We start from the raw sequence: 18,834 nt of genomic DNA, 5'->3' as shown, positions 1-18,834 counted from the left end.
CGAACCAACAGTTACTAGAGGAGGAGGATTTCCTTGGGGCACATTCAAGCAGTCTTTTTATTTCCAATAAGATTTTAGAAAAGGAGTGACTTATTGCGTGCGGATTGTCTGAGAGTGATAGACATGTTTGGATATGATCGTATGTGTTCTTCACCAGGGAATTAAAAAAGGTGGAAGGGACTACTTTGTCCCATTTAAGGTAAAGCCCCATGGTGGTTCCTGGCTGAAGAGGTTGGGTGTAGGGAGTATTCTGCCTAACCTTGTGCTTAGCGTGTGAGGTGAGATTTAAGATCAACCCAATTGGGTAATGGTCACTGATTACAGAATCAAGAGTCTCCCAGTTACGTATAAACCCTGAATACCTGGAAGATATGAGTATGTAATCTATTATAGTGTGACTACCTCTCCCATTATAAGTGGGTTTAAAACACTTAGGTGGGATGCATAGTTCGTTGGCATAGGATAGGTTAAAGTAGGATGTTAAGCCATTTAAAAAGTCTCCTAGTTTAGAGTGTCGGAAGTGGCTAGAAGAAGAATCATCAGTATCAGATACCATTCCACAGGTGCCTTTAATACTCTGTGAACACAGAGGGCAGTTGAAATCACCCAGCCAAATGATTAATGAATCAGATTTATTTTGATTCTCTATTTTTAATCGGTTTTAAGCCCATTAAGTATCTGTTCAAGATGAGGGCTTGGGATGTTATTATTAAAGTTAACCAAAACAATGTACTTGATTAAACCACCGGTTAAACAAATGATCTGATAATTTGAAGTCCCTGTGATGTAGGCTACTTTTAGTTGACTTTCTACGGAAATGTAAGTCACGAGGCCCCCTTTGCTTCTGCCATGAAGGCTTGGGGAAGCTGGGGTATGAAAGGTCTGATACCCTAAAAGATGAAGCTCGGTAATAGTCCATGTTTCCTTAAGCAGATAATGCTATGACGGGAGACGATCTGAACCCATGCAGGGTTGGTCAATTTGTCAGAAAGACCTGCGACATTCCAGGACAAAAGACTATCACCCAGTGGAGTTTCATCCGTACGGGGGTTACCGATCATAGGATCTATTAAGGTCTCGTTTGTTTCTTGCGAGTTCTGGGGGATTTGTGGAGAGGAGATATTCCTCACAGAATGAGTAATCAAAGAAGAATTGGGTAATAAGTAACCAGTTACGCTCATTTGCTCAGAGGGAGTAAAAAAAGGAGCGATGCCTTCGAGCTGCTTACTCCCAAGGTTGTCAATGAGCGGGGTATTCTTTTTGGAATTAAGAATATCAGGTTCTGAAGTGGCCGGCTGGATATTTGTGTTAAGGAAGTTATCCTCCAAGGGTGCAAAATTAGAAAGTCAATCTTGTTCATCCAAACCGGAGAGAATGGCGAATCTATTGGAAGTAGGGAGAGTGGGACGGTGGGCCTCTAAGTTAGTCCTCAGCGATGGATGTGGGATTTGGGAATTAGACAGGAGGGAGCGGGGGTAAAAGTAACTCAGATCGTACGTTGAGATACCCGCGCCCCTACTCGGGGTATATGCCAATCCACTATATGGGGTAATACCCTGCGATCCCTAAAGTTGATTATAATTATATCGCCCTGTATGTCCTTGGGTCTAGAACCCAACCATCTCAGTCTTCTCACGTGCAATATTTCGCCATTTATTTCAGGGGGAAGTGGTCTATTTTGGGTTAACCAGTGTACTACTTTGTTTTTAAGTCCTTGATAACTCTCCGTTTGACCCTGGGTAAGCTCTGGGACGCCAGTAAGTGTTACTACGTAGGGGGATGCTTCAGGTCGATGTGGGAAGTCTTTTCCACTCTATTTTTTGAAGGGGACTGCCACTTGGCATTTTTACCCAAGGGGACTACAGGGTGGGAGAGATGATCTCCTATTTGAGCCCCTTCGGCAATAGGTTTTTTCCCTACTGTAGGCATGGGAACGGGAGTGGTGTCCATAGGATTCAGAGTGCTAGACTGAGTGACTATTTGAGTGGATGGAGAAGGCATAGTGACTGGAGTAAAGTTTTTAGAGAGAAAAGTGTTTATATCGCTATTTAATGCGGTGAATGATGTATGTAAAGTTTCCAGTGAGGTTAACTGGTTTGCTATGTTTTTAACTCTCTCCATCAGTGGTAAAAGTAGAGATTTTACCAAAAGCTCTGTCAGCCAGTAAGTTAGAATAAGGTGATGTAGGAGGCTGTGTTAAGTCTTTTAAGGGCCCGGCTCTCATTGGGTTTGGTGTAAGTTGAGGCGTAAGGATAAGAGGCTCAGAAGGATGGTCTTTTCGTCTTTTTGTTTTTGGGCGCAAATGATTTTTTTTACAGCGAGCTTAAGAGGGGTGGGTCTAATTTTTGCATGTTTTATCTTAGCCGTTTTGGTGGGCTGAATTGGGGTTGGGTCCTCAAGAGAAATATCCATTGATGATTGTAGGTTGGGGGAACGTGTATTAGAAGGCTTTGGAATAGCCATTGTATCCATTTTATCAGGTGACTGCAAAGGGGAGGCAACATTATCCATGGGAACAGTGCCCATATTCCTGTTTGGGGGTGACAGGACCTGTTGAATATGACCCAGAGACGAGCGCTTCTGATAAATAGGGTCCAAAGATAAACGACGCTCTGTAATAGCGATCTCTTGTTCTAGAACAGTAGCGGCCCTAGTGATAAAGTTGTCTAATGTCCCCCTAACCGAGCCCCCCACCAAAGAGTGTCTGGATTTTGAAGAGCGTGTTGCCATTATACTTAGTTGCGTACGATAAGGTGCTGACAATGTGTTCCCAAGCAATAAAAGACTATACACAACTATTAACGTGAAATGACTGAAGTATAACAGGTATAACTAGTGAGAAGAAAAATAAATAGGAAACTGTATGCTATTTCAATCACCTTAGTCCTGAGCGGCTAATGAGAGCTGTACGGCCAACAACAGGAGGGGTGGCCCAGCCCAGCCTTGGTCGGCCTTGGACGGCCGTAGACGGCCTGCCCTTTGCCCGGGCTTAGCCCGGCGTGTCCCGCGAAGCGGGAGGCGCAAGGCGCTTTTAAGTCCGCCGCCGGGAGAAGGGAGGGGCAACAGGTGGTGATACTGCCCCCAAGGTGTTCTGGGCTTGGTAGTTCCTTCAAATTCCAAACAGCAAGGTCCACACTCCTAGCACTGCTGTGTGTTGGGCATCCAGACTGTGTAATGTCCTCTCTGTGCTTTTTAGAGCTTTGAAAGAAACTTGGTATCTGAATACTTTTGTTCATGTGGAACTGAGAACCTTTGGCATGAATTGTGGGTTGGATCTCATGACCATTCTATCTTTGTGAACTGGAAAACCAGGTTCCTTTAAAGTGAGTGCTTGTAATTGCTAACTCTGCGTAGTTTTATTATGGCCACTAAAAAAAAAGCAGTCTTTAGTGTGAGCGTTTGTAATGTAGCCTTATGTAACGGTTCAAAAGGTGCCTTCATCAATTGTGTGAGCACAATATTAAATTTCCATGTGGGTGCAGGCACCTTCTTTGGAGGTGCAATTCTTTTTGCTCCTTCTAAGAATCACTTAATGATGTGAAGGAACTTCTTTCAATGTGACGCCTTGTGTACGCCTCTATTGCTGCTAAATTAACCTTTAAACCTGCATAGGTCAGCTTACAATCTAGAAAGTGTCAAGTACTTTTGCACTGTTTAATTGCTAGTGATTTTTCTAATGATCCATTTTTAAGACAGTTAGTTGTTGGTCTTCTTTCCTCTCTTAAGACCACCATGGTCCTTTCCAGTAACTTTAGGTGTTCAAATTCTAAATCTTCAGGAGCCATGCTACCAGGCTTAAAGACTCTAATTCTGGGTGAAGCACACTTTCTTTCTGCATTGACAACAGGTCTTGCTTGGTTGTTTAATTTGTGAATCTTTTCCTGCGATAGTTCTATTCGTTCTGAGAACCAGGTTTGTCTTGCCCACTGTGTTGCAAATAGTATCAGTTATTCTGCTGATCTTGCATCTGATGATCACCCTGTGATGTAGTGGTATCGGGAGAAAAGCGTATGCCAATTTCTTGAACTACTCTATTGACCGGGCATTCCCTATGGACTGGTGGCAATGTTCTCTGGAGGCTAAGTGTTCTGTGGTGTTGCAAACAGATCTATTCCTTGTGTTCCCCATTTTTGAAAAATCTTCGTGAGTACTGTTTGGTTCTGTTCCCCTTTGTGAGACCATGATGCTTGTCTTCTCAGTCTGCCTCCCTCCATACTGTCCTTCCCTGGTGGTGGACCGCGAAGATCTCAATCTTTCTTTGAATAGCCCAGTTCCACATTTTTTGTGCTAATCTTGACATTGGTAGACTGTGTTCCTACCTGATTATGTAAAATATGATGGTTGTGTTGTCCGTTTGGATCAATATTGACTTTCCCCAGAGTTCTTTTTGAAAGGCTAGTCAAGCCAGGAATACTGTTTTTAGTTCCAGGATGTTGATGTGTTGTACTGCACCCTGGTCTTTCCAGGCTCCCTTTTGTTTTGAGAGTTCATGTGTGATCCCCATTCCATCTGTGAGGTGTCTGTTATGGTCACAGTTGGTTGTGTAAATGTTTTTCTTTGTGTTATGTGATCTGTTACACCACACTATTTCCTCCTCTATCCTTTGCGTGTCAACCACTAGATCTTCCCAACTCCTGTGACCATTCGTTTTGTACCCGTTCCTGAAATGATCTCGTGAAGTCTTGTGGGTATCATCTGGATGCAAGAGACCTTCATTACTAGCATCTTTCCCACCGTCCTCCCTGTCAGAGCTTGCCCCTTCTGGTACAGCTGTAGCTCCTTTAATAGTACTACTGTTCTTTTCTCGTTGGGGAATATTTTCCCTTGTATTGAATTTATTTTGGACCCTAAGAACATTTTCTCTTGTTCGGATTCGGTCGATGGCTTCTCGATGTTTATTGAGAACCGAAGCTGATAGTGTTTATCACTTGCTGCTTGTGCTGTTTGAGTTTGCCCCTGCCATCCATCTACTTAAGGATAAACATGTATGCCCTGCCTTCACAGGTGTGCTGCTACGGTTGTAAGACACTTTGTAAATAATATTGGTGCTGTTTTTATTCCAAATGCTAGCACTTTGAACTGGTAGTGTTTATCTACCACAAATCGGAGCAATTTCTTGTGGTTTGTGTTTATGGGAATGTGTAAATCTTTTGTCACCATGTAATCCCCTACTTGTAGTTGAGATTTCCTCTTGCAGGGTAGTCATTTAGAAATTTTGCGTTTTTTATAAATTTGTTTAAAACCTGAAGTCTAGAATTGGTCTCAATGACCATCATCTATCTTTAGTATTTGGAAATATGTTGTGTTGTTTCCCTTGTTTATTTCTAGTCTTAGTACTAATTCCATACGATCCTTTAACAGCATTTCCTCTACCTCCTTGCGTAGACGGGATGTTGCCTCCTTTGAATGTACCTTTAAATTTGGTCCATCGCTTGGAGGTGTCTTGTATAATTCTATGCAATATCTGAATTGTATTGGGTTTGTGGTGATTTTACTCCACTCCTGGAGGAAATTTGTTCTTCTGCCTCCTACTGGTGTTGAATGTTTCTTCTTGATGTTCTATTTTTGTCCCTTTGTGTCTGTACTCCTGCTGCACTTGTAGATGTTTGACGAGTGAACTTTGACTGGTCACTTATTTGCCAGGAGAGCTTCTCCCCCTTGTGGTTGTCCTCTACTGTGTCTGCGAAAGGACCATCTTCCCTGCTGGTACTGCCAGTTGTGTGGTTTTTGTCGACTTGCCTGACTACTTCCCTGATAGGACTGTTGGTAGGTTTGATCTGATGTTCCTGGGTGGAAGGAGCCCCTTCCCATGGGTCTTAGTGGGGGTACTGTTCCCTTACGCATATTGCCTCTGAACTGTAGAGCCCCCACCGACTTTACTGTTTTCGTTGTCCTTTTTCAACTGTCATCATCCATACTCCTGAACAGTTGTTCCCCACTGAATGTTCGCTTGTACTTCATGTTTAAAACATGAAATTCTTAACCAGGCATGGCGTTATTCTGTAATGCCATGCTTTTAAACGGGTATTGTCAATTTTTTTTTTTTTTTTGCCATTCTCCACCAAGTGTGCTGCCCTCTTTTGGTACTACTCTGGGAGATATCTCATTAATTCACCTATATCCTCCCAGTGTTAGTAGGTGTGATGATTAAGTAGTGCATTGGAATTTGCAAAATGCCACTGGTTTGCAGCAATCCTTTCACCTCATGAGATCCATCCTCTTACTCTTCTTATCTGGAGGAGGTCTGTTTGCTCTCTTCTTAACAGTAGATATTATTGAATCTACTGGAACTGTTCCCTTCATGTAGTTTGATCCTTGGAACAGTGTTTATACTTTTTCTGTGCCCTAGGAATGACAGACCTACATGTTGCTGGTTCTTTAAATGCCTCCTTTCCTTGATCCAAAACACTTGAGTGCTTAGGTAAAAATTGGTTCCTTGATTATGTCGTCAGTAGAGTTTCTAGTAGAAAACATGATTGATATGAGGTGAGAGGAAAGACAATCTGCTGTTTTCTTTATAACCTGGTTATAAATGCCAATATCATCAGGGGGTGATGACCTTGGAGGATAAGTGTATACACCTTCTGGCGAGTCTGTTTCCAGATCTTGCCATTGTGTGTCTTGGTATTCTGAAGCCTCAGAACCCTGGTAGATTTGTTCATCCTCCTCATATTTCTTGTTCTTCTGGAGGTTCAGGAGTTAAAAGGTGTATCTGTTTCCTTGAGGCATCCGTCCCCTTGATCCTTCAATGTCGAAGACTTGTTTGGGATACAAAGCTGTTCGAAATGTTCATCGAAGTCTTTTATGGAAGATTAGCCATTTCAGCTTCAAGCCATCTTCACTTTTCTCCATCTTGGCTGTTTGTTGTGAACGTCAAGATTATCATGCTTTCCTTTGACGATGAAGAGTTCTTTGACGACAAAGTGTTTGGTGAATCGTGTCAGTCTGTATTCTAACACTCCTGTTTTGACATCAAAGCCTCTTTTCCTCGAGCGTTCTTTGACGGCTAGATTTTTTGGGGTCTTTACCACTACAGTGTCCTGTTCGAAGACGCTGACGGTGCATTTCTCTCCGATCAGTAGTAATGTTTCAATGCCAAAGCTGCCTTTGAGGATTTAGTCATTTTCGTGACTTGGGTAAGATCTTTAAGGACTATGTCTCTTACTGCTGTTAAAGAAGTCTTCTTCAACCCTTGGTCTGCATTCACAATATGGATGTCTGCCTCTGTATCCCCTTCTGGACCTTCAGCGATGCTCTCCTCTTCATTGCTGGAAATGCCCACGTCTTGTAGAGATGGAGCAGGATGTTGGCCCTGCATGGTATGTTGGGCTGTTCTTTGTCTCGGTCTTACCTTTAGAGTCTCGGGGGTAAACGCTGAACAGGCGTTGTAATCTTCACTACAGTGATTTATCAGCAGGCAGAGGTTGCAGACCTGATGTTGGTCCTTCTTTGCAAACTTATGGTGGTAGTTTTTGCAAAACTGGAATGGTGTCGTCTCGATCACCATATAGAGGGAGTCCCTGCACATGCATTCTCTGGAGCAGTCACTGAAGATACCTTGTCCTGTTCCCAAAACTGCTCCAGTACATTCTTAAGATTTCTTCACTCCGGTAGACTGTCAGCAACATTTTCCTTCAGATTGTTGGAGAACCTTCTGTGTGCATCCAGAGCCAAAGGCGGAAAAAAAGAATCTGAAGATGGCGATCAAAGGTGGGAGCTTCCGAAGGAAGCATGACGTCACAAGGGTGGATCAAATGGAGGTACATAGACGCCCACTGACAAAAAACGAAAGTAGTAGGACAAAGGATTTTTAGGAGGATTCTGGACCCAACCACTAGATGGTGGGATAATGCACAGTATGCGAATCCAGAAAAGATTCATACTGTAAAACCTTTTTAACCCCATCCCCACACTGGAACTAACTCCTTGTGCCTATTTTGTTGCATGCATTGAACCTCCTGTGGAAGGATGTGCAGATGGTCTTGCGGAAGTAATATTGGTCTGGGAGGAATTGGAGATTGTTGGAAGGGCATACCCCCTTTCCGCAACTTGTAAGACCAAACTGTCTGATGCAATGGTCTACCATGTTTGTGAAAGACACCTGTCCTCTAACTGGTAGCGTTTGATGTGACAAAGCGGACCCAGGACTGCTTCCCTTTTGTGACAGAGGGAGGGGTAAAGTAAATTGCTTTCCTCTGCTACACCCTCTGTATTATCTGTAGAGGGCTCATCTGCTGCTGAGCACTACTGTTGGCGCACCTGAAAGGAGAAGCCTCAACGGACAAGTTAAAGCTTCTTAAATTGACAGTAATCTCTGAGTTGGGTTCATAAACTAAGATCTAGCAGTGGCCTTGCTGTCCTTTAATTTCTCTAGTGTGGAGTCCACCTTAGCACCAAGGGGCAGGATCCATTTATACAGCAGTCCATGAGTGCTGTCTGGACATACTGAGGAGAGCTTGAATTCCGCAACTAGGCATGTTTTCTTTGGGAGACTGAAGTTGCCACAGCTTTACCCACTGAATCCAGGGTCAAGGCTGAATTGAATGGCCTGCTTTGCAGCAACCTGGTCATCATGTATGAGTGCCTAGAAGTGGTCCTAAACCTCATTTGTTAGACTAGGAATGACAGCCTGAGCATTTACATACCGCCCTATAAAGCAGGTTGCGTTGATAGATTTGTGGTCCATACTGCCAGCTGAACACCCCGTACTGTTCCATCTCTTCGATTCTCAGCCACCCCCCCCCCCCCCCCCCAAAAAAGGTGTCGATGAAAATGAACTGGGAGTAGTTTTGCTGGAGCAAGAAACAGGCTTTCTAGTGAAGGAAAGGTCAACAAGAAATATGGGTCACCAGGATCAGGCTTATAAAAGCAAGCTATTTGTCTCGCTACTGCAGTCTATGCTGTAAGTTTTCCCCCAAATAGCTAACATAAGCTCAATGAGGGCCTCATTAAAAGGAAGAATTTGTTCTGCAGCGTATGAGGTTGAATGCAACACTTCTGTTAGAATATCTGATTTTAACTCCGTAGATGGGATTTGAAAAGCAAGCAGCTCTGTTCAACCCCACAGGCACACCTGGGCGGGATATGTCGCAGACATTTGTTTGCAACAGTGCCTATTGGGCTTAAAACCTGTTTTTGGCAGAGCCAGCCCTTGTACACTGAAGTAAAATTTAGAGGTATTTCTGAGCGACCTGAACAGAGCTCTGGATCTACGTCTGGTGCCACGGAAATAAATTAACTGATGTCAGTGCGCAGGGGTGGTGCCTTTATAGGCTCTGCAAATCATTACCAGAGCGGAACGGTGTCCGTGCAGAGCCTGACAGCGCGCTGAAGTACTGCTGAAAAGTTGCCAGATTTATTCAGATGCCTGGGGCATATATTCAGGAGGTGAGTTAACTGCAGCTAGAAGACTCTATCAGAGGTAGTAGTATTTGTTTTTGTATGTTATTTAGTTATGTGCTTTTGGGTGTTATTTAATTAATTGTGAGGCTGTCCGCATTGCTTGTGGTGTGCGTTTTCCATGGCTGTTTTGTGAATTATGGATTGTGGCGCTAAACTAATCTTAACCAGTTTGCTAAATTTTTCTTTTTTATCCACAACTTCACTTTAACTGGACTCCAGTGAATTTCAGAAGTTTCTTTTCTTCAGAATGTTATAACCAAGTCCAACCATAACTTCATTTAAACTAATTGTTTAAAAACATATGAATTAATTTGATGTACCACATCTTCAAATTATTTCCTTCCACACTGACGGTCTTTTGGTGCCCTGCTGCCTGTGGCTTTTGGCTGTGCACAGCGGGGACTAGATTTACGGTCTGGCCCATGGTCAGGTTATGCACACAACCCACACATAGGTAGCACTGAAGACAGAATAGCAATAAGGTCTTTAATTGATTTTTGTTGGTGGCTCTCAAAAGAAAATGCTTATTTTATGGGTATTGTTTTTTAAAACTAATTAATTATAACTTCTGGTAATCGGACCCCAAGTTTTTATAATATATTGCTTTTTTTCCTGCCTATGTTCCATCTCTTTTGTTAGAATTTTGGGGTTTTGTTCTCTACACCATAAGTTGACCTGGCACTTCATACGATATAGTATGATGAATTTGAGGTCAGGATTCTATTTTTGTTCTCTTTGCTGCGGGATCTCTACTGGAACGCTTGGCAGTTTCCTCTGCTTCAGCAACTCTCATGCTTTGACTTAAGGTGTCTACTCAAAGACTAAGTGCTGAAGAAGTAGAGCCCTCTCTGCTTTGTGCTCAGCTTCCAGTCGCAAAGCTTGGAGGTGACCTAGCTTTCAGCTTCTTCCCACTGAGGAGATGGCTGAAGAACTCTCAAATGATGGCATCCTTGATATTTGTCTCCGGTGCCACTGTCTCCCCAGCACATTTCCTCTTCACCAGATGGTCCCGCATTTTATTGCTTTGTCTCGTCTGCCATTACTCAAGGCTGAATGACGATACCCGCACCAAACCCCAAATGATGATGTCTCCTGCTCCTCACAAAGGGCTGGAGGTGCCTACTGTTACAATGGGACACACACTTTGAGGTGGAAGGTTACCTAAACTTCCAGCTGTTGGATAGCTCAAACTCTTTAATTTTAACCTGTAATGGTGGCTGCATGAGAACATTTTCTAATGTGGGCAGCCAATAAGATCTTTTGGGTCCATTATCCCACCTTAACAGTTTGGGGCAGCGGGCTGGAGGGGGCACAGATAGATATTTTGGGGTGATTTACATGGGGGGAGAGAGAGCGTCCATGTCAAGAGGCTTCTTTCATTTTTTATTAAAGTCTGCAAACTGACCTTAGACCCGAGTTTGATGGCAATTTGTGAACAGTCCAGATATTTCTTAACTTTTTAACATCTTCAGTGTCACAGAAGACGTGTTAACATTTCTGAACCTGCTTAAGAGAATTACTCACATCCAAGTAATAGCACTTCCTTGAGTAAAGTTCTACTGTCATGCCATATTTGGGGTAATTCGGTTATCTATTTGTTTCTGAAACAGAAGGCTACTATTCTAGTGGGAGTTAAAATAAGAACAGCCACTGTTTTGAACTGGACAGCTCAACCCTCCCCCCTTTCTTTTTTCCCCCCTCACACACCCTTCTTTGACATCTGCAGGAAATTTGCCTTGCCAAATCAGATGAACAGTTTTTTTTTAAAGGAATCGTGCAGATTTGTTGAATAGTGCCAGTTATTAAGAAAACAAAAAGGGTGTTTCAAACCCACACAACCATAACTGCACTCTTCCTATGGCATATCTATTTTATTTACATCTCTACCCGCAAACAATCTTGCTCCGTCGAGCCCCCGACTTGTTGATAAAGTAGCCCCATTGAGGCTGTAGAGGCCAGCTTCCTATTTTCATCCTATGCCTTGATCTGTAGCAAACCGCATTGACCTGGTAGATGGTTCCAACAACTTCACAGAATCTGTAAATCTGTGTCACTGTTCGTATTTGTGCTAAAAAAAGGAATGGCTTACCAGCTAAGCTATCCTAAAACTCAAGGATTTTGATTGATATCCTCGAAGTTGTTTCTTTGCTGCAAGCAGGACCAGTTGTATAAGCGTGCATGACGCTTGTGATCACCTATGTTTTTGCATTGATAATTTGATAAATCATCCCAGTGAGCGGCAGTCATTAAGCAGCTAGCCTGAAGAAGCCGTTCTACATTTTTTGTTATTTAATTCCCAGTATTTAAAAATAAATGTTGATATAATGGAGTACAACAAGCATCTCTAACTATACTAAATGTTATATTGTCAGATTTGGAGTGGGCTGAGAGAACACGCCCGACCAAGTAATCTGTACCATTTGGACTTTCACATCTCATTTTTTTCTCTCCCCTAAAGGCGTGCATGGTAGAAAACGAATGTGAAGATCCAAGCCAGGAAACAATCACTTTTCTGTACAAGTTCATTGGAGGTGCCTGCCCTAAAAGCTACGGGTTTAATGCTGCAAGACTGGCCAACATTCCCGAGGACATAATTCAGAAAGGGCACAAGAAAGCAAGAGAATTTGAGAATATCACAGTTTCCTTACGAATGTTTAGGTAATTATTCCTTATACAGTGGTCTAAACCCTAACTGTTTTATTGTTACCATTGTTCATTAAATACAAACCAGTAGTAAAACATTAACAAAACATACAAAAATATTTACATGACGTGTCACACTTATAGGCTATTGACTGTTCTTCATTAAACGTTGCAGCATGCTGCCACATATGAATTCCAGGTGATGACGGTCCTTGATGTGTGTTCTGACCACATGATCTGGAACAAAGTGTAGCTGTGGCAGCCTGCAGATGCTCTTAAAGTTGAGGCTTCTCGGACGAACTGACATGGTCGTGTAAAGATGTCAAAACGTTGCTTTGGAATAAAAAAAAAGCGTTTCACAAACGTAGCAGCCCCATTGCCGTGTTTGACACCCAATTAAGCCCTAAATTGGATGGACGTAATCCGCATTTACTATGCCCTGTTCAAGTCAGTCGGCACAACGTTTCCTGCTTCCACAACCCGTTAGATTCATTTGCAATCTTGCGAGTTATCTGTGCATACATTATTTACCTTTGATTCCAGGTGTGATTAATTACAGTTGCAAGTAATTATTTTTAAAGATAAATGACATGTAAAAAAAAAAAAACTCTGAACAGTTGTAGATGCAGGAAGATCAGCTTTTCACACACGTTTGTACAATGGGAGGAAAGGCAGTTGCAGGCAGATCTAGTGATGACCATGAACTAAACTCATAGCCTGCATTTTGTTTTAGTTGTTCACTTATCTGGATGGTAAAGCAGAACTATTTTCTAGAAACCTTCTGTAGCGATGTATAATGATTCTCAATATAACTCTTGCCATCGAGGAGCAGAAAGGTTAGCTGTGGAGCCACGAAGTAAACCATTACTGCAGGTTTCATTTTATTGAGCATAAATGTGGGTGGCCTGATTTGATATCCAAATCTAGTTCTTCTTTAACCCGTTTCATTAGTCTTATACTGGCTTTGTGGTGCACAAAGGAGTTATTAAAGACACTCGGGCATGAGGTTTTCCTATGTATTTTCATGGTAAAGTATACTAGAATGTTCTTACTTTGTAGTCACTTCATTGCTGTCCAGTTGTTTTGTTTTGGGCAAACTGGTATCTCGTTGCCAGAGCTGCTGTCTGTACTCCATGCGCTCAACACGTGCTTTTTGTTTAAAGAATAACTTTCTGCAAGATGAGTGGCCAATTGTATTTAAACCACCAAACATCTTACGTTTACTGCTGGGGGAAAAAGTCATTTTATGGCTTGTCCACAAATTCCAGAATACTGTAATGATGCACACATTTGCTATCATTGGGCACCTGAGGCAGTGTGGCTATTGGCATGATAGGCTTATTTTGTTATTCATCGAAAGAAACTGCTGCATTAATAGGTCAAACCGGTACTTTGAAATGTACATGTGAAGGTTGTTGCTAAATACTTGTACAGGTGTGGTAAGTGATTTATCCAACTCCAAATGCACAACCCAATAGATCTGGATTATTTCTGCATTTGTTAAAGTAGGGCTGAGTCTACACCCTGGTGAATATTGCAGTGCCCACTTAACTAATAACAATTTTCACACCCTTTTATATGGAATTAAATAGATTTTTTTATTTTGTGTCTTTACAGGGCAATTTGCCTGGCGGCAGAGGGTTTGGTGTCCGTGGAAAAGTTGAAGAAGATCATCAATGAACTGTGAATGGCCAAAAACCTAGATGGTCTTCATTCCAGAGAAGGCTGGGTTCCACACAATGTTATATGATCTAATAAAGTTTATTTTTTAAAAATGACCATTTTCATTTTCTTTCCTAGGAAATTAAACCCTTTAATTCATACCTACCCCCTCTACATAATGGTTATTGAATACTTCACAATATATTAAGTCTAGATGTTATGATACATGCATACACTTTCAGGCTGTTTAATTACCCACTGTCACCAATACACAAATGAAAAAATAAGCTAAGAAACTGTATAAGGCTGTATACATACTTTGTCTCAGCTTCATCATAGCAGGAAATAATTATTTGTAACTTCCAGCAGTTTACATGAATTTTACAATGTCCAAGACTGTTCAAATAAAATTATGAACAGTAATACTCGAGTGTTTTGAGGAGACCTTCTACAGTGTACTTAAAATAGTAAAACACCACCTGCACAAGAATACCACTAGTGGTTCCTGCAGCTTAAAATACTGTGTCTTACACAAGTGCATTCCTCCAAGGAAGTCTCAATAAAACATTCTTATTTTTCTAGGGCAATCTAACTATAGGGATGTGGAGCCAAGGACACCGTTTCAGAAGGATGCCAGAAATATTGCTGGATATAATTAAGATTAGTGTTTCTCTTTCATAGAAAGAACATATATACTGGGACATGAGTACAGCAGGGGGTGCTAAACAGAACAGGGAAACACATTCAAGTACAATAAGTTTGCTTGGAGAAAAAAAACTAAATGTGCATTAAAATCATATTTTGCAATCTGAATACATGTTTTAAAAAATGTAGAAGTGCTAGCTCACATTTTTTTTCCATGTTACAAAAGCAATTTGTACTCATGTTCCATAAAGGCAGCAGGAAAGAATGCTGCTTATCTACAGGAGAGTACTACTGCAAAACGAACTGCATTTCAATGCTTCCAACTTTATGAAGTCGGCATATGTACAAAAACTGCAGCGTTTTCTTCACTTCCAGAAGTCTACACAGTAATGCTGAAATGCCCAACTCTTTTTTTTGTCCTGAGTCATATCGCCCTTCACGTTTTGCAAGGCCAATCTCCAGCATGTCAACTTTGTGTGTTAATATGTACATCCATGTTTCCAAACAGTCTTCTGCAGAAATGGGCACAGTTCGCTTTCTTCCCAAAAATAGTTCAGTTCTGACAAAACGGCAGGATATATCCCTTGAACAGAGATCAGTTGTGCTGCAATGTATTAGATTCTATAGGTGGAGCAGAGTCATATAGTGTATCTGTATCGTGGGTTGGCTCTCCTGCCAATGTACAAGGATTGGATAACGTTCCAGCACCACAGTCACAGAAGAACCTATAATTAAAAAAGATAGATCAGTGTCTTGTCCTAGCACAACAACTCTCCCAACAGAACTTTTTTTTTTCCCCCCCAGAGGTCTTATTCAACATACCTATCATGTCGAATAAACTCTACATCATGTCCTTGATGACACTTCTTAATGCAATTTACACAGATGGCATTACGGTCCGTGGTGTTACAAGTGTGACACCTGTAAAATAAAAACGGCACTTTAATCTATGAACAAACGTTCAGATTACCAATTACTTTAAACACCTCTCTCAATAGAAAGACATTTTGCTACCCTTTGATTACATTCATACCCACCTTGTTTGTATTTATTTTTTCAACAATTTACTACAAGAGCTTAACTTTTTTTCATGTCTTTTTTTCTTTGATAGTGCTTAGCAGTTTCTACACTACGGGTTTTAGCCGAAGTGATCAGGCTACGTACAAAGTTGCCTCCTCCACCTCTCCCTCCATTCCCAAAAAATCCAGGGTTACTCAATCTCTGCAGCACTTGTGAAAAGATAGTTAGAAGGATTTCTGAGGAGCAGGTAATAGTCGGCTGCTTTCTGGAATCCGAGCAGCAGGTTTTTACAAAGAGGGGCAGGCTTTGCAATTTGGACTGCATGGTAATTTGATCAGCAGTTCAGTGAGAGTGGAAACTTACGCAGGTATCATTAGTTTCTGCAGTTCTGAGCTTTACAATAGATCCTGTACTTATCGAGATGATCAACCATTGTAATTCAGTCATGACAGAAGCAACAGATCAACTGGAAAAAGGCAGAACAAGAAATGATCTGCAAAATGGAGCCACTGAGATCCTGTGCAGGAACCCCATCTACACCAACCCGCTCCAATCTTCGATTCAAACACAAAATACACAACAGGATGCAGCCTTCTAATCCGAGATCCACTGCAAAAAAAAAAAAAACACCCAGAAGGACCAAAGATTGTCTAGAAGCATACCAACCTCCATAGTTGGCACCAAGCATTAAAGACTCCAATTAGAACAAAAAGTGAGTCGAGTTGCCTTAGCATTCAAATACTAAGATTTGTTGTCTTTTCAGGAGAGGACACAAGTAGATCAGACAAGGATCCTATCTGGAATAAGAATAACCTTTTTACAGACTCCATCCCAACCAAGTTGGTAAGATGCATTAAGAGGGAAAACTCCTCTATTAGTGTTTCTTGAAATGTGGTCATCACTGTTCAAAGAAAAACAGGATGCAGGCCCAGAAAATGTGAACTATTTCCATAGCAATTAACTAATTTCATAAAAGACCAGAATCTTCTTGAGGAACCCCATTCAGGATTCAATCTGCTTTAGCATGGAGATTATGCTTCAGATAGATGTGCTTCACACCCTACTCACGTTGCCAGAAGTGTTCGATACAGTTAATCACACCACGCTTAAACCTTGTAGCAGGGAATGGGGATCTACAGCATAAAAATGGTTCCAACTGTACCTCAATAACTTCGTCCAACAAACAAAACATACTAAACCCCCTACTAAGACCCTCCCCATTCCTCTAAGAGCACTTAAACAATCTACACACTATCCAGTGCTCTGCATAAATTGTCATAACTCTCTTCTGAAACATTTCATAATCCCCTTCCACCTATAGCTGACAACCTGCAAGTCATTTCACATTATTGACATGGCTAATAAATATAAAGTTTTACAAGCCTGAATGACACCTTGCTTCAACTGAACCTGCTGAAAAATGAATGGCTTCTAACTTCTCCTGTGAAATGCTCCACTCATGTTTATATATGACAAATTTAACACCCTGTAAAGCCACCATTGTGAAGCTTTAATACTCATGGCTGCCCATATAGACACTGCATTAGCTAGAGCAGCTCACTAACAAATTAGATTCTTATGGCGACTAAAATCTCTCATCCTAGCCGATAACGTAAAATAATTTGTGCAAGCTTTAGTTACCAGACTAAGACATCTAACTTCCCGGAAGCTATTGCAGAGTCCTACCTGGCTACCTAAAAAGCAGCCCTCAATACCACTGTTCAAATATTATCAGGTGTAAGAAGATAAAACCACATTTTCCCTGTACTGTTCATGGTAAGCTGGCTTCGTTTGAAGTCTCTTTCAGTTGGCATGGGTTCTACAACCATGTTCTCCCAATCATGCAAGGAAACCAATCTTTGAGCCCCATGAAGTGCAGATTACCACCTGGAAATACCGTCCTTTAACAAATCAAAAATCTTATCTCTAAAATAGACTTTTGGGAAGTGGGCCGTGGGCCTAAAGTCTAACACTTTTTTTTCCTTTTTTAATTTTTTTATGGATGAATTAATCTTACCATACCTTCAAGAGAACTTAACTCAGCTCTTCCATGGAGGAATGTTTAGTCTCACAACGTCATTGATTGTAGTTTTTGAGATTGTCAAATCCTTTTAATACAATTTTTTAGGATCTTATCGCAGACTTACCATCTGACCACTATGGCAAGCTCTTGGTAATCTTATTCTAGGCTATATAACAGAAAATACATCGATTATTTACTTTTACCTTCAGATTGTTTCTAAGGTTTGATTATAATGTCTCATCACTGGCACACTATTTACTTGTTTATATATTACACTTGTAAAGAACTCCGCTTCTCTAGAGGGTCTAGGTCACACTATACAAAAAATTGGAAGGGAAAGAAAAAAGGAAAGGTCATATTTTGTTGCCCTATGTAGCTACCTGCTTTCATACATATGGTAGCATGTGACTTTGTTGTGGCATACAGTGTTAATTTTAATTCTACAACAAAGTATCATTCATATATCCATTCCCAGTTTAAGCTGGGAATCCCATGCAAATTTAAAGACTATAGGCCTAAACAATGTTGGTTTAGTAGTACATCCACCTCAATTTGAAACAACCCGAACTTCAGCCAATGAGGTGCAAGTGCTAAACTCTCCTGCTCCCCACAAAGGCCCCCAATGCTCAGATGGCTTTATGTCAAGTGTGTAAGATTCCCGAAGAAGAGTTCTGCTCTAACTTCTTTGTGACCATATCCTGATACTATTCTGTTCCACCCTGGAGCCAGCTATATCTTCAGCTTTCTGAAAAGTACAAATTATTTTAGGGCAATTTTCTGCGAAAGCTCAACTTTCTGGACCAGTGATTCCTTTCCTCTGCCACCAACGTTCATCATGAGTGACGGAGAAAATCTTCTTTCAAACCATGGCCCAACTGCAGGGAGATTTTTTTTTTTATATACATATGGTCCACATGAGCAATGTTTTTGCCGCAGTCCACAGCAGAAGCCGTCACCCTGTGATATTTGTCTAAGAGTCTGAAGAATCGGGAGAGGAGGCTTGCACGGTAGATACTTGAGAAACCGAAATACCCTCCTGCTATGGGGAATTGTCCCTGGTCTAGAGAGGAGTCTATTAAAACTGCTCCACCAAGATCTTCCATGAAGGCAGTACCAAAAAAGAAAATTCGGAGTTTCTCAAACTGCATTTGAAAACTAACGCACCTGTAGCCACCTCTTCACAGAAAGAAATTGTAAAAACACTCCAGGAAGACGTGCACCATCATGCCACAGTCGTGGACAACAATATTGTCAACTATGAGTCAACCTTCATTGACCACCATAAGGAGATCATCCAAGACCTTTGTCTTGTCATGGAGAGTATTGCTGGCGACAGTCTTCAGCAACAGTACCAAAGACCTATCATTTTACCACCTACGGCGACAGTCTATGATGGCCCATCACGCTTTGTTGACACTCCTGTGCGGAGTGGTCAAAAC

At 41.5% G+C, this 18,834-nt stretch overlaps 2 protein-coding genes across 3 annotated transcripts in view; one reads left to right on the top strand and one right to left on the bottom strand.

Annotated features, from left to right (window-relative positions):
- The window catches only part of MSH6 (mutS homolog 6), a 163,117-nt gene extending 149,294 nt beyond the window's left edge, over positions 1 to 13,823 (top strand). Inside the window, exons 9-10 of the mRNA XM_085612737.1 lie at positions 11,861 to 12,060; positions 13,663 to 13,823. Coding sequence (XP_085468863.1) covers positions 11,861 to 12,060; positions 13,663 to 13,732 — 270 coding nt within the window. The 3' untranslated portion in view covers positions 13,733 to 13,823. The remainder of the gene's footprint in view (positions 1 to 11,860; positions 12,061 to 13,662) is intronic.
- Positions 13,791 to 18,834, bottom strand: part of FBXO11 (F-box protein 11) — a 400,064-nt gene continuing 395,020 nt past the window's right edge. For both annotated transcript variants that reach the window (XM_085612738.1, XM_085612739.1), the window contains exons 22-23: positions 15,175 to 15,273; positions 13,791 to 15,077 (exon numbers count right to left, since the gene is read on the bottom strand). In XM_085612738.1, the coding sequence (XP_085468864.1) occupies positions 14,948 to 15,077; positions 15,175 to 15,273 (229 nt within the window). In that variant the 3' untranslated portion in view covers positions 13,791 to 14,947. The remainder of the gene's footprint in view (positions 15,078 to 15,174; positions 15,274 to 18,834) is intronic.

Source organism: Triturus cristatus, chromosome 6 (genome assembly GCF_964204655.1).
Source record: "Triturus cristatus chromosome 6, aTriCri1.1, whole genome shotgun sequence".
Classification (NCBI taxonomy): domain Eukaryota; kingdom Metazoa; phylum Chordata; class Amphibia; order Caudata; family Salamandridae; genus Triturus; species Triturus cristatus.
The sequence above is the reverse complement of the archived record's forward strand: the minus strand, read 5'-3'. Positions and strand labels throughout refer to the sequence as shown.